Below are 14025 nucleotides of genomic sequence, written 5' to 3' on the forward strand. Positions count from 1 at the left end.
TCATTATCATTAGGTATCGACCTAAACATTACATAAATACAGATGACACACTTCAAAAACATTTCAAACTAATTTAAACGATTAGTTCACCCCAAAATGAAAATTCTGTTCATTTATTCACCCTCGTGTGGAGATATTAACACAAAGGAGATATTTTGATCACGCTTTTCCATTATTTAAGCTTCAAAAAGGACAAAAGCATCATGAAAATATTGTTCAAATATTAGCTCTGATTTAAGAACGAATCATTCAGACTGGTTTCGGTCATGTTCGCTGAAAAGACCCAACAAAACAATGACTTTATAGAAGAGTTCATAGATCAGAAATCACTACTTTATGAATGCATCAAGGACTGCCAGTGCTAAGATTTTTGGTGAATAACTCATATTTGGCTCTCAAACCAAACAAACACACTATAAATCAAAAGTTTGGAATAACTATGCTTTTTTTAATGCTTTTGAAAGAGGTTTCTTATGCTCACAAATTGCATTTATATGGTGAAAAATACAGTAAAAACAGTAATATTGTAATTTAAAATAACTTTCTATATTACTATAATTTAAGATGTATTTTATTCCTGTGATCAAAGCTGAACTTTCAGCATCATTACACCAGTCTTCAGTGTCACACGATCCTTCAGAAATCAATATAATATATGCTAATTTACTGCTCAAGAAATATGTCTTATTATCATCAGTGCTGAAAGCTATTTTTGTTGTTTAATATTTTTGTGGGAACTGTGATACACAGGGTTGAATGCAACGTTGTCAGATTACCTCACGTCTCATTCACCGGAGAGAAAACATTACAGTAAAAAGAGCATAATGTTACAGTAATAACCCTTCCTCGCTCGGTCTGCAGTAGCTTAATGGAACGCGCTGATGACGTTTCACGTCTGTGTGAACAGGGTGCGTGGAGATATGCAAATACATACGCTGACAGGCAGGTAGGACAGCCTGGGACTGAGCAATATGATTGGATGAACATTTTATGGTCCTATGCCTTCCTATACGATATAAATGCACAACTACATTGCTATCGGGATGTGAAGAGACTTTCAACCAGCATAACAAAAAATGCTTTGAACCAAATCACCCACCCTGCCTTTAATTATTCCAAACTTTTGACCAGTAGTGTACATTCAGAAGAGTGGATGAGTCATATGGACTACTTTTATGTTGTTGTTATTGTTTTTGTCATTTTGCAGCTTCACTTCTATTATAGCAGAAAAAAAATCAACTTCTGCATTCCACAGAAGAAGGAAAGTCATATGGTTTCAGAGCAGCATGAGGGTGAAAAATTAATGACAGATGTTTCATTTAGGGGCGCTTGCAGAAAGTTTCAGTTCTTGTAGTCACTTGAAGCTCTTTGCTTGGCTGGAATGTATGGGAAGTGAGTTTGTGTGCTTTTATCGGAAACAGTTTGCGTACTGCAGCTACGGAGAGCTCTTTTCTTCGAGTCCGGGCTGGAGTAAGTCTTACGATTACATCTGGGCGTCAGAAACCTCGGAGGTGAAGACGAAAACACAGAATCGGTGGACGACAGCCTTAATGATCTCATACCACCTCTATCTTCGTCGTAATCATCATCGTCACAGCACAACGCGTGATATAGCGTCTTGTCATAGTAATGGAGCTGTCCTCCAGATCCAAAGAGCCAGGAGGCTTTAGGGCTTTTTGAGGCCTTTAATGGTCCATTGAGGGCAGGCAAGTCTCCACAGCTCCTGCGGTAGAGCTCCAATTCTTGTTTCTTGGCTGTGTTTGGGTTGCGGACCGTGTCTAGCAGAGGGTTGTGTAGTAAGTGGTTGTCAGATAATGTCTCATTGTGCAAGAGGTCACCACGGTCCTCGCTGCAACACACTAGTGTCAGGTCATCGTCTGAGTCGAGGTCGATATCTGATGTTAACTTGTCAATTTGTGCCACAACCTGAATAGAAGAAAAAGAGAATATTGAGTACATGTCTGGAAAAAGCCCTTATAACATCCGAATCTTAGTTCACCCAAAAATGACAATTCTGTCATCACTTCCTCAACCTCACAGTCTTCTCAAACCTGTTTCACTTTCTTTCTTTAATACAATATAATGTGTCCATGCAATATCAGTTGGGTCTGATCTGCTTGTGTTCCTCAGAAAAAGAAAAGTCATACAGATTTGGAACGATATTGTCATGCTACGCTGTTGAAGGAACACGCTGGAGTCACGAGGAAACAAAGGACCAGAAACGGGCAAAACACGACACAGAACAGTCCAGAATCCTGACAGATATGACAGTGAGGAAATGACAGAATTTTAACTTTTTGGTTCAATTATCTCTTTATTTCAGTTGCTTCCTGAATCCATGAAATTGCCATGTAAACTCAACTCAGATCTTTTGTGTAGTGGAAACTGTAACGGAAAACTGAGACATGCTGAAGCTCTTTCAGTTTACTACTAGCATGCTAAATATACTATTTTATTATTATATATAACATGATTTTGGCAGGAAGTACAAGAAAAAGTAGATCACTATGCTCGCATTTGAGCAGTAATATCATATTAAATACAGGACTGTATGTAGCAATGCTCAACATCAGCAAAATCTCCACTGATCAGCATTATGTAAACCCCCAAAATACCAATATAAAAGCTGTTCTAAATCCCATTATAACAGAACATTAAAGGGGTCCTATTGTGCTCTTTTACAAAGTCTTGATTTTGTTTTGGGGGTGTACTAGAACAGGCTCTCATACTAGGTTGTTCAAAAAACACATTATGTTTCACATATTTTACATTATTACAACACCTCTCTCCCCAGTCTGGCATGAACGGCTCGAATAGTTCCTGTATCAAATGAAGGCCGCCTTCTGAAATACGAAATGTGCTGTGATTGGTTAGCTGGGCCAGTGTGTGTTGTGATTGGCAGCACTCGGCGTGTGGTCGGGAAATGTCATGCCCCTTATCATAGCCGCCTGCGAGCTTCAGTGTAAATATTGCGTCAAAATCAAATCAATTTGAGCGCGATTTAAACCCGGATGATTGTAACCACTCTAAGTTTGTCTGCCTTGGGAAAGCTAGCGTGTCTCCGACATAGTGGTAATAGCACTTGTTGCCTTATCTAGTGCAGCTCAACCAGGTCTCGTCCCATTCGTCGATATTTGTGATATCACAAATCCCAGAAAATATGCGTTGTAGTCCAAGCGAGTCGTTCGTTGTAGTTTTTGAAAAGTGATTTCTGTTAAATAAAATATCTCCTTTTGAATTGGACTTTGAGCTTTGTAACTTTGCAGATCTTTTTTATGCTCAAACAACATCATTACAGACTAACTAAAGTGGAAAAGCATAATAGGACCCTTTTAAATATTTACAGGTTTCCCTCTTTTTCTTCTGGCTCAAAAACATAGACAGATGCAGTTAATAACATAAATAGAACAAGAAGCATAACATGGGTTATGGCATCACACTAACTTAGGTGTGCTCAGACTTACAATTTCCACCTTGTAGACAATAAAAGTCAAACACAAACTATTTTAAGAGGTCATGATTTAGTATGACTTGACATGATTTAGAATTTGTATGATGTGATTTGTACGAACATTTATAAATTTAAGGGGGAAAAAAACCCCCCGAAACATTAAGATCCACTCTTGACCCCACTAAACCTAACCTGGTAATCCATGATGTTTTGGCCAATTAGTGGCGAATTTGTATGATCTCATTTGTACATTTTCGTACCATCTGCTTGAACTCCAGTGACAGTAATGTAATGTTAGGTGGAGTCAGGGGTGGACCTTCATGCTTACATTTTTTCTAGAAATCGTACGTCTTCATACAATTTACATAATTCATTCATATGAAATCACCACCTTGTAAAATAATTACATTTTCCTGTGAGATTGGGTTGGTGGGGTGTAAGCAGACTGTACAAACATGTACAAACAAACCCATTTGAATTAATACAAGTTAGCCACCAATTCACCAAAATATAAGATAGAGTGTGCTGTAAAAATCCTGTATTTGAAGTAGGAACTTACAGTATGCCATATCTATTGACCAGAATATTATAGAGATTTTGGGGTGCACTCTTTTAACTCTGGCCAGTAAACCACCAGCAGCCACCCAGAACACCCTATAACGGCAATAAAAATCTCTCTGAATGGCAACCGCATAGGAACACACTGGAATTCCATTTAGCACTTCAAACATCTAGTTTCTTAGAGTGTTGTTGAAAAGACCAAGATATTCCACAGTATTTTCTGAAGAATGTCTGTACTTTCATACTGTACATGTGGCTGAGCTTAAGCCATAAATGAGTAATAAGTATATATATCTGTTTCCATCTTTATGTTTTCCATCTCACCCCATTTCACCCACTGGCATTGGAATATTTAGTATCTGTTTGTGCTGAAGGGAATTTGTCCTCCTGCTGTGCTAGTAACTGCGTCTTACATAAGATCTCAACCATACGCTTATCAATACTCCTTCTCTTGCTTTGCCCAGCTCTTTTTCTGAGCAGGGTCTCGAGGCTAGTGTTCACAATTCAGAGACAAAACAAAGCACAGGTGTAGCGACCCTGCAGATCATAAAGTCTGTCTGAAGATTTTAATCAGATTATAACATACGTAAATTGTTATATATGACGAGATATTTTTCACAATGAAATCATATGACTGCGCTGCAAAGACATTATGTTAACTCTTGTCAATATTAAGCAGCTTAGTATGTTATTTAAGCCACAGTTATGTTTGATTTCTCAGGATTTTGATGATAAAGCACTGCTTGAATTGAAATATCAGAGTTATTAATGACAGCTTGTTCTATAATTCGCTGCTTCTGATTTCGATGAGCTCAGTGCTTTGCTGTTGCAAAACTTTCTCATCGCATTCAATCGCAGGATGTGGAGTTCATGATATAGCAGACCGGCTATTCAGCGGCGAGCCACAGGCTTTTGGCTGTTGGAGTTCGGTAGTGAGCAGTCAAACGTAAACAGGAAGAGCCCAAATGACAGGCATTCAACAGCCAGAATATCCATTCACACCAAGCCTGCTGCTCGAAAGCCCACACAATACGCAAACAATGCCAAGCTTTTTGCAGTGCATACAAGCAAGGACTGTACAAACATTATGTACTGTATTTGCGAATTTATACTGTATCGAGCCCTGCCAGGTACAATAAGTGCCATGCCGTTATCAGAGAAATACATTTTTGGGACTCCACTGAAAGGCTCCTGTCTGGAGAAGGTATTAGTTGTGCCCTGTGCGCTGCTGTCAGGCAGTTCATGTTTAATGCATTCCTGCCAACCACACACTAACTGATTGGAGATCAGAGTGCTGCTCGATTGGGACCAGCTGAAACAATTGCTACCTTGTGAAGGGTGGTTTGACTTGTGGAGCCTTGCACACCTTGCAAAGCAGAAATGGTGACCTATAGAAATCCCCATGTGTTGGGATTGTTGTAGGAGGCACTGCATAACAAGTGGCTTAAGGCTACAACCTGTCTGAGAGTTTCCACCATGGTGAGTGATAAAAATCCCATTGCTAAAAATGTAAAAATTAAAAAAAAATCTGAATGATCTCAAAGTAAAAAGAGGTGGTCTTTTTTGTGGTGGCTGTGCTTTTGAATTAAATTATTATAATCTTAATTCAAGTGATGAAGGATTTTGAAAGTCTGACAGTAATCAGTGTTGAGTACTGCTGTAACGGTTAACCCTGCCTGGTTTAAATGGTTGAAGATGATTAACAGTTGAAAACATTCTTTAGAAATTTAGAAAAGTAATCAAAAAGTAATCAAATGTAATCAGTTATATTGCTTTAATAAAGTAATTGAAATAGTTACACTACTGATTACATTTTAAATAGGGTAACTTGTAATCTGTAACCTGATTCCATTTCCAAAGTAACCTTCCCAACACCAAGGGAATTCATTCCAATGACGGTATGCATGATGCATAAAGTTTACTTGGATAAAAGCTGCCAAATGCATAGAAACTGTATGTGTATTATTTCATTAAAAAACAGGCAGAACAACTTGCGATAACACATCTAATTGCAATTTTTATTATTAATAATATTTATTTATTTACTTCATCAAATTACAAAAAAATAACAAATATTATAATAATATGTGACCCTGGACCACAAAACCAGTCATAAGGGTCAATTTTTCGAAATTGAGATTTATACATTACCTGAAAGCTGAATAAATAAGCTTTCCGTTGATGTATGGTTTGTTAGGACAATAGGACAATATTTGGCCGAGATACAACTATTTGAAAATCTGGAATCTGAGGGTGCAAAAAAAATCAAAATATTGAGAAGATCGCCTTTAAAGTTGTCCAAATTACGTTTTTAGCTATGCATATTACTAATCAAAAATTAAGTTTTAATATATTTACAGAAGGAAATTTACAAAATATCTTCATGGAACATGATCTTTACTTAATATCCTAATGATTTTTGGCATTAAAGAAAAATCAATAATTTTGACCCATACAATTTCTACAAATATATCTAAGCGACTTAAGATTGGTTTTGTGGTCCAGGGTCACATATATAATATTAAATATTAAACAAATAATATGAAGAAATATACTATTAAACTGACATTTTACAATAATAATTATATTATTATTATTATTTTAAATAACAACAGTACAATTACCATACTAATATGAATGTTTTTTTCTTTGCTTTCAAACATTTCAAACGTTAAACCATAGAGTTATTTTTTTTCCAATGCTGATATGTACTCAAATCTGGCACTTTGCGAGTGTCAATTTTAGGCCCTGTATATACCCCTTTAAAAATCACTCAATATTTTTGTTTAATATGGTGGCTGTCTTGGACTTTAAACTGAACCCTAGTGGTGTGGATGAAGCAGTAATGCAAATTGTTTTCCGTTTCTAATGGCGTTTTTAAGGCATTATTCACAGTCAACCATGATTAATTTACTTCCACGGGTGACAGAGTCCAATTATGGTGGGTTACAAAAATGAAGTGATCCAAATACTTGTTGGTCATGTGATCTCAAAATAGCGTGAGGCTACCCTCTCCATGTAAAATAAAACACCATTTACTAACCACTGTCATGATTGGCATCATATGAGTGTTCATAATTTTAAATTTTTAAACACATTTTTCAAAAGATCTATTCCTATTCTGAACTATAACAATTTATATCAGATGTTTTATAAAATACATAAGATATACAAGTTATATGTTTCAGAACTTATAATAAAGGACCAATTAAAGCATAAACAAAAGACAAAAAGTCAATTTGGAGGATTGTTTGGATCCCCTATCTAAATCTACTTAAGTAGCTGGTGCAACAAATCCCATGCCATTATAAAAGTTACAACCCATACCCTTTTTTTATCTGATTTGACTCACAGTCATCTTACCTGCAGAACCCCTGGTCTTAGAGTCAGATAATTGCCTAAACTTCCCAGAAGGCTTTTAAACAGTGTGTTTAGAACAGAGTGCGAGTCAGAACAAGCATTTGACAAATTTTTAGAGGAAGCCTGATTTGAAAGCAGTAGGAAACAGACCCATCACCACCACTGGGCTTCTTATGCGATTGATTTTTACCTGGAGGCTGGCTGGAAACTCCAAAACATCTGATAGAAACCATTAGATTCAAAAACAGATTCTAACCTCATACATTTTTCATCATGTATCACTGCCTTCACTATATATTTGCTCTGAAAATAATCTCCATATACATTATCATATCTATCTTCTTATCATGTGTATTTATGCATTTGGCAATCGTTTCAATCCAAAGCAACTTACATGGTACAACAACTTACATTCAAGGTATATGTTATATAAGCTAATGTTGCCTTGGTTTTGTTAGCAGCAAGAAACGCTGTTTACCAAAAGAGCTCAAGGTTTGGCTAGTTAACTATGCATGGGGGAAATGTCTTTCTACATTTAATAGTAGCCATGCATTCTGATGAAATACAGTTCTTCTAACTTAGTTCTACTCACTATATTCTTTAGTGTGACGGTAGCATTTTTTAACTTCTCATAATGATTCAGTTACATAAGTGTTTTTTAGTTTAATCATAATTTGAATGTATGTTTTATACAAATTGTTGAGTTTATATGCTAATTACTCATTTTGATTATTACAATGTTGATTACTAATTGTCTAGTCACATAATTTAAAATAAAGCCACCTCTTAAGTTGTTTAAATGGATTTTAAAGTAGTGTGCAAGCTACTTTAGTACTCAAGCACTTTTGAAAAAGCAACACTACAAAACTTACTTAAAAAAAACTTTTTTCAAACGTGTAGCTTGACAACTTATTGGAAGCTTGTAGCTTAGCAACTAACATTTTCAAAAATATCAACATTTCCTTCCCGATCAATGTTGTTTACACCATTGTAATATAAATAATGAAAATAAAAGTCAGTCCAGTTAAAAACAATGAATTGTTGATATTTCATTTAAACAATAGAATATAAAGAAGGCCCATATGGGATCTGTGCATGTGCTGTTTTTGGCGAGAAATTGGTAGAATTCTACGGAATTGGTTTAAACGTGATTACATTTATGAAACAGAGCTGAAAGTACTACACTTTTATTGCTAGCTGAGAGCATGATCAAATTAGCCAAATTATTGAATTACACAAATGCAAAAAGAACATAAGACATCATAATTCTGTGTGTAGATCAAGCAAGTTTCTGTAAGTGAGCAGTGTACTGGTTACACTTGGCAGTAAAGAATTCCGAATCGTGACAAATTCTTGGCTGTTATCCGTGGAATAAGAGACAGCTGAAAGACAGATGAGCGTGTGGCAAAACTAATAACCATAACAAGATGTCAGTAGTAACAATAAGGCTCTGCTGCAAGGTGTGAGTGACAGATGGAGGTGTTAACTCAGGCAAGAGTGGCAGAGCTACCGGTGATGCCTGAACTTGGCCAAGGAGACGAATGAGACAAATCCAGCGGAGCTGTGACTGAGATGATGAGACAAATGCCAGTCTGGGACACTCATAGACTCATAGACAGTAATGAGGCAGATAGATATCCACCTGAGGAAAGAGATTAATTAAGGAGATGTCCTCTCACATAATGTTGAAAGCTGTCGCCCAGCACAAAGGGAGATAACTGGGAAAGAGATGAGACGCTGACAGATGAGAAGATGAGGAAATCAAATCCGCTCCTGCGCATGCTAGCCCAATGTCCGATTCGCCTGGTGATAATTAGGCATCACAGATGACATCTTGCTTGTATGGGGGTGTCATCCTGCAAGTCTTTCTCCTTGTTAATCTATCTGTTGGTTGCTGTTTGGGTGACAATCTGTCCAGTCAACAGCCCCTAGGTGAACGTATCACAGGGGCATGAATGTGTTTGTGACCTTGAGTATGTTTATGAAACGTGCCCACTGTGGTTGTGTCTATTGGTTTTTGTACAGTTAGGAACTAATCAGTCAGTAGTTGAGTTTAGGCCAGAAACAAACTCTATGAAAGCATGCATTAATTAATTGCTTAAACATTAACGTGAATGCTTGCCAGCACAATATCACAGTCCCATCATTCCTGGGTTACTGAGACGGTAACAAACTCCAGCACACAAGGTGGTGATAGAGTTACCAACAGGGTGTTTCGGTAACTTTGGGTGTCATTTTTACAATGATACAGCAACTTTGAGAATGCTAATGGAGACTTGTGTTGTGCTATGAATTGCTTTCAAGAAATTTCGGAATGCAACGTATGAAATCATGCATAGCTAGAAACACTTGCGTACTTGAATATATTTCAGGTGTTACCTGGCAGAATGTAGAGATCAGTGCCTTGTTTAGGGGCACAATGGTTTGTCCTGTCAGAGCCGATAGCCTTGTGGGCATTGCTCCGACATGTTGTGCAGTTACACTTTGAGTGACCAAAGTTCAAGTCCTACCTCTGGATTTTTTTTCTGATCCCGTCCCCACCTCTCTCCCACTTTGCTTCCTGTCAGCGAATACTATGCTTTCTAAATAAAGGCAAAAAATACAAATCTTACAGGGATGTCCAATCCTGCTCCTGGAGGACCACGATCCTGCAGCAATGGGCAATCCTAATCAAACACCTGAATCAGCATATCAAGGTCTTAAGAATTACTAGAAACTTCTAGGCAAGTGTGTTTGGGGTAGGTTGGCCCTCCAGGAGCAGGGTTGGACATCCTTGGGTTAAAGCCTACAATCTTTCACTCACTAAATCTCCCCATCAGTCTGTGCCTTTTAACAAAGCACTCCTTTAACCTTCAAAGCGGGCATGTAATGTGTGCTTTACCTCCCGGAGCTCTTTTGCCACGTCCTTGAGCTCAGCAAGAACTTCCTCCAGCTGTTCCATGACCATCTTAATGTGCCTGCGGATCTCTGCTCTCCGGTCAGGGCTCTGGCTCGGTTCAAATGGTCCTAGCACTGTGCCGTGAAACATCCTTCACATAGGGACGACAGCAGCAGCGGCAGCCAGGAGGGGACTGGACACTGGTCTTCATGTCTGAAGCCCACCACAGTATTGTTTGATCCTATCTGAATGAAAGGCCCATTCTCTGGTCCAAACATCTTAGCATAGTTTTTTGCTGATGTTAGGAAACTTTTAAATCAGTCCAGGAATATGTAGTATTTCTCAGTAAATTCAAAAGGAAAACTTTCAAAAAGAAATAGAGCATCAAGAAAATTGGAAAAGTTTCAGCACTGAAACAAACAGTTCTCAGCAAAGCTTTGATCTTTTCCGTATGATGTTAAAATTAAATCAAATGGTATCATTTTTGGCATGAAAGAAGCTTTGTTCTTAAGACAGCTAGCAAGTAAATAAATAAAACACCCTTTTGAGTTTCTACTTTGAGAGGTTTGTGACATACCGAAAGTCAGTCTATTTCCTTATGTGGGACATCTGTCAATCTTTGTACTGTTTCTCCACATCTACATATGCATCCTCTGTAGCAACTCCACTTTTTCAAAAACGTATACCATAAAGTGTGTTTTCCATTGACGAGAAAGCCTTCAGTGCAGGAGCCATCAGTATTTGCTGTGAAGAATATATATATCCAAAAAGTGCACTAAGAATAGTAAGAACAAGTCACATTGCCAATCGAGCTGGCAGAAAAAGAACACATCCGATGTGACACCTGGGAGGACGAGCCAAAAATTGCTTCTCTCAGAGGCAATCCTGACAGATACTGCTATGAAGAACCATATCACCCTGAGACAAAGAGAGTTCCGGACATCCAGTTCAGCTAACCCACAGCAGAATTTCAGTAGCTTGTCTTCTCTTGGCTTTTGTGGCTTTGTCCAGAATTTATGTCGTTTGGATTTATTGCTGCTCCGTATGTCTATAAAAAGCTTCCACAGAGTTGCCAGGCTTTTCCCACTGTGCCCCCTTACCGTGCAGCATATCTCCTACACCATTGGAGCACGCTCGGATAACACTAGAGACGGATGCATGCCCAACACCTCTCTTGCAATGTTGTCCTCTATCAGTCACTGATGCTCAAGCACTTAGGAAACCTCCCCCTTCCCTCTCTCTCTCCCTCAAACACTCGCATTCGTTCTCTATGATCTCTCTTCCATAACTCTTCTCTCCTCTTTCATGCTTGCTAACGTACACACACTACATTTTAGTCCCACTCACCCTTGTCCTGTCACTTCCATCCTACTTCCGACAAACACATCAATTCATGTACACTTCCAAGCTTGCTCTCTGCTCAGATCTTTTCAACCAATTGCCACCTCAGTTGGGGAAGCAAATTAATTCAATTCAGTGTTGCAGTGCAGGTTCGTGAATCGTGAATGCGACGGCTCTGCAGCAATAGAAGCAGACCAGATTATCCCATTTAGATCGGTAATGAATAAAAACAGACGCAAGTACATCAGGAAACCGCTTGCCCTAACCATAATTATGTGCAAGAGATGCTTCAGCCTCCTGTATACATTTTCCTGTTACTCTCTTCAAATCACGACTCGACCAGGGGGCTGTGTCAGCAAGTTTGAAATTCTAATTTACCTTTCTATAATGATTTTTCAAAACATCCTGCGAGGCTTGTCCCAAACAAAGGCCCTCATTATTTCGTAGGTGTCTCTGATGGGAACTCTGATGAGAAATATCGGGGGGAAAACAAAAGGGTTTAACACAAAATAAGCAGTTGCTTTGAAAAGTGTATTAAAGCATATGGTGCCAAACAGTCATCTAGAATAACAGATTCAATTTGAGATAAGATAGTGAGGAAAAGTAACACGACCATTTGTGCTGTGAACATTAATGATACCTCAAATAGTGAGACTTGCTGGGGAGAGGTGTGCTAATACTTTTTGGAGTGTTTGGACAATTTTAGCCTTGCAGATGGCCAAATATTATATCAAATATCAGAGGCTTGAGGGTGATATTTTTTTTATTTAGGTTAATAAGCACCCACCTAAACACCCTAGCAAAGCATGAAACGCTCAAAACACACTAGCAACCGCAAAGCAATACAATAAAATGCTCAGAAAACCCTAGCAACCGCAAAGCAACGGAATTAAATGTTTAGAACACTTGAGCAATCACAAAGCAACGCAATGAAACGTTTAGAACACCCTAGCACTCGCAAAGCAACGCAATGAAATGTTTAGAACACCCTAGCACTCGCAAAGCAACACAATGAAACGTTTAGAACATCCTAGCAATCGCAAAGCAACGTAATGAAATGTTCAGAACATCCTAGCAATCGCAAAGCAACGGAATGAAACTTTCAGAACATCCTAGCAATTGCAAAGCAATGCAATGAAACGTTTAGAACACCCTAGCACTCGCAAAGCAACGCAATGAAACGTTTAGAACATCCTAGCAATCGCAAAGCAATGGAATGAAACGTTCAGAATATCCTAGCAATCGCAAAGCAACGCATTGAAACGTTTAGAACACCCTAGCACTCGCAAAGCAACGCAATGAAACGTTCAGAAAATCTGAGTAACCACAAAGCAACGGAATGAAATGCTCAGAACACCCTAGCAATCGCAAAGCAACGGAATGAAACAGTCAGAACACCTTAGCACTCGCAAAGCAATGCAATGAAACGTTTAGAACACCCTAGCACTCGCAAAGCAACGCAATGAAACGTTCAGAAAATCTGAGTAACCACAAAGCAACGGAATGAAATGCTCAGAACACCCTAGCAATCGCAAAGCAACGGAATGAAACAGTCAGAACACCTTAGCACTCGCAAAGCAATGCAATGAAACGTTTAGAACACCCTAGCACTCGCAAAGCAACGCAATGAAACGTTCAGAAAATCTGAGTAACCACAAAGCAACGGAATGAAATGCTCAGAACACCCGAGCAATCGCAAAGCAACGGAATGAAACAGTCAGAACACCTTAGCACTCGCAAAGCAATGCAATGAAACGTTTAGAACACCCTAGCACTCGCAAAGCAACGCAATGAAACGTTTAGAAAATCTGAGTAAACACAAAGCAACGGAATGAAATGCTCAGAACACCCTAGCAATCGCAAAGCAACGGAATGAAACAGTTAGAACACCTGAGCAACCACAGAGCAACCACAAAGCAACGCAATGAAATGTTCAGAACACCCTAGCACTCGCAAAGCAATGCAATGAAACGTTTAGGACACCCTAGCACTCGCAAAGCAATGCAATGAAATGTTTAGAAAACCTGAGTAACCACAAAGCAATGCAATGAAACGTTTAGAACACCCGAGCAACCACAAAGCAACGGAATGAAACGTTTAGAACACCTGAGCAATCGCAAAGCTACGGAATGAAACGTTTAGAACACCTGAGCAATCGCAAAGGAATGGAATGAAATGCTCAGAACACCCTAGCAATCACAAATGAACGGAATGAAACGTTCAGAACACCCTAGCACTCGCAAAGCAACGCAATGAAACGTTTAGAACACCTGAGCAATCGCAAAGGAATGGAATGAAATGCTCAGAACACCCTAGCAATCACAAATGAACGGAATGAAACGTTCAGAACACCCTAGCAATCGCAAAGCAACGGAATGAAACAGTCAGAACACCTTAGCACTCGCAAAGCAACGCAATGAAATGTTTAGAACAC

The 14025-nt window shown here is 38.7% G+C and overlaps 1 protein-coding gene across 1 annotated transcript; it reads right to left on the bottom strand.

Annotated features, from left to right (window-relative positions):
- Positions 1-1296: 1296 nt before the first annotated feature.
- On the bottom strand, positions 1297-10585 carry LOC107595271 (UPF0583 protein C15orf59 homolog). Its single transcript, XM_016285622.1, has 2 exons — positions 10254-10585; positions 1297-1926 (listed from the first exon to the last, which is right to left on the bottom strand). The coding sequence occupies exons 1-2, from the start codon at positions 10398-10400 to the stop codon at positions 1342-1344; spliced, it is 732 nt and encodes a 243-aa protein (XP_016141108.1). The 5' UTR covers positions 10401-10585; the 3' UTR covers positions 1297-1341.
- Positions 10586-14025: the final 3440 nt, after the last annotated feature.

Source organism: Sinocyclocheilus grahami, unplaced genomic scaffold (genome assembly GCF_001515645.1).
Source record: "Sinocyclocheilus grahami isolate Dianchi unplaced genomic scaffold, SAMN03320097.WGS_v1.1 scaffold199.1, whole genome shotgun sequence".
NCBI classification, from domain to species: domain Eukaryota; kingdom Metazoa; phylum Chordata; class Actinopteri; order Cypriniformes; family Cyprinidae; genus Sinocyclocheilus; species Sinocyclocheilus grahami.

Bases quoted from the DNA above. Each gene is read 5' to 3' on its own strand.
- LOC107595271 (XM_016285622.1), bottom strand. From the start codon at position 10,400: ATGTTTCACGGCACAGTGCTAGGACCATTTGAACCGAGCCAGAGCCCT. The intron at 1,927-10,253 runs GTAAAGCACACA...TCTTCTATTCAG, and splicing joins TGGCAAAAGAGCTCCGGGAG to GTTGTGGCACAAATTGACAA.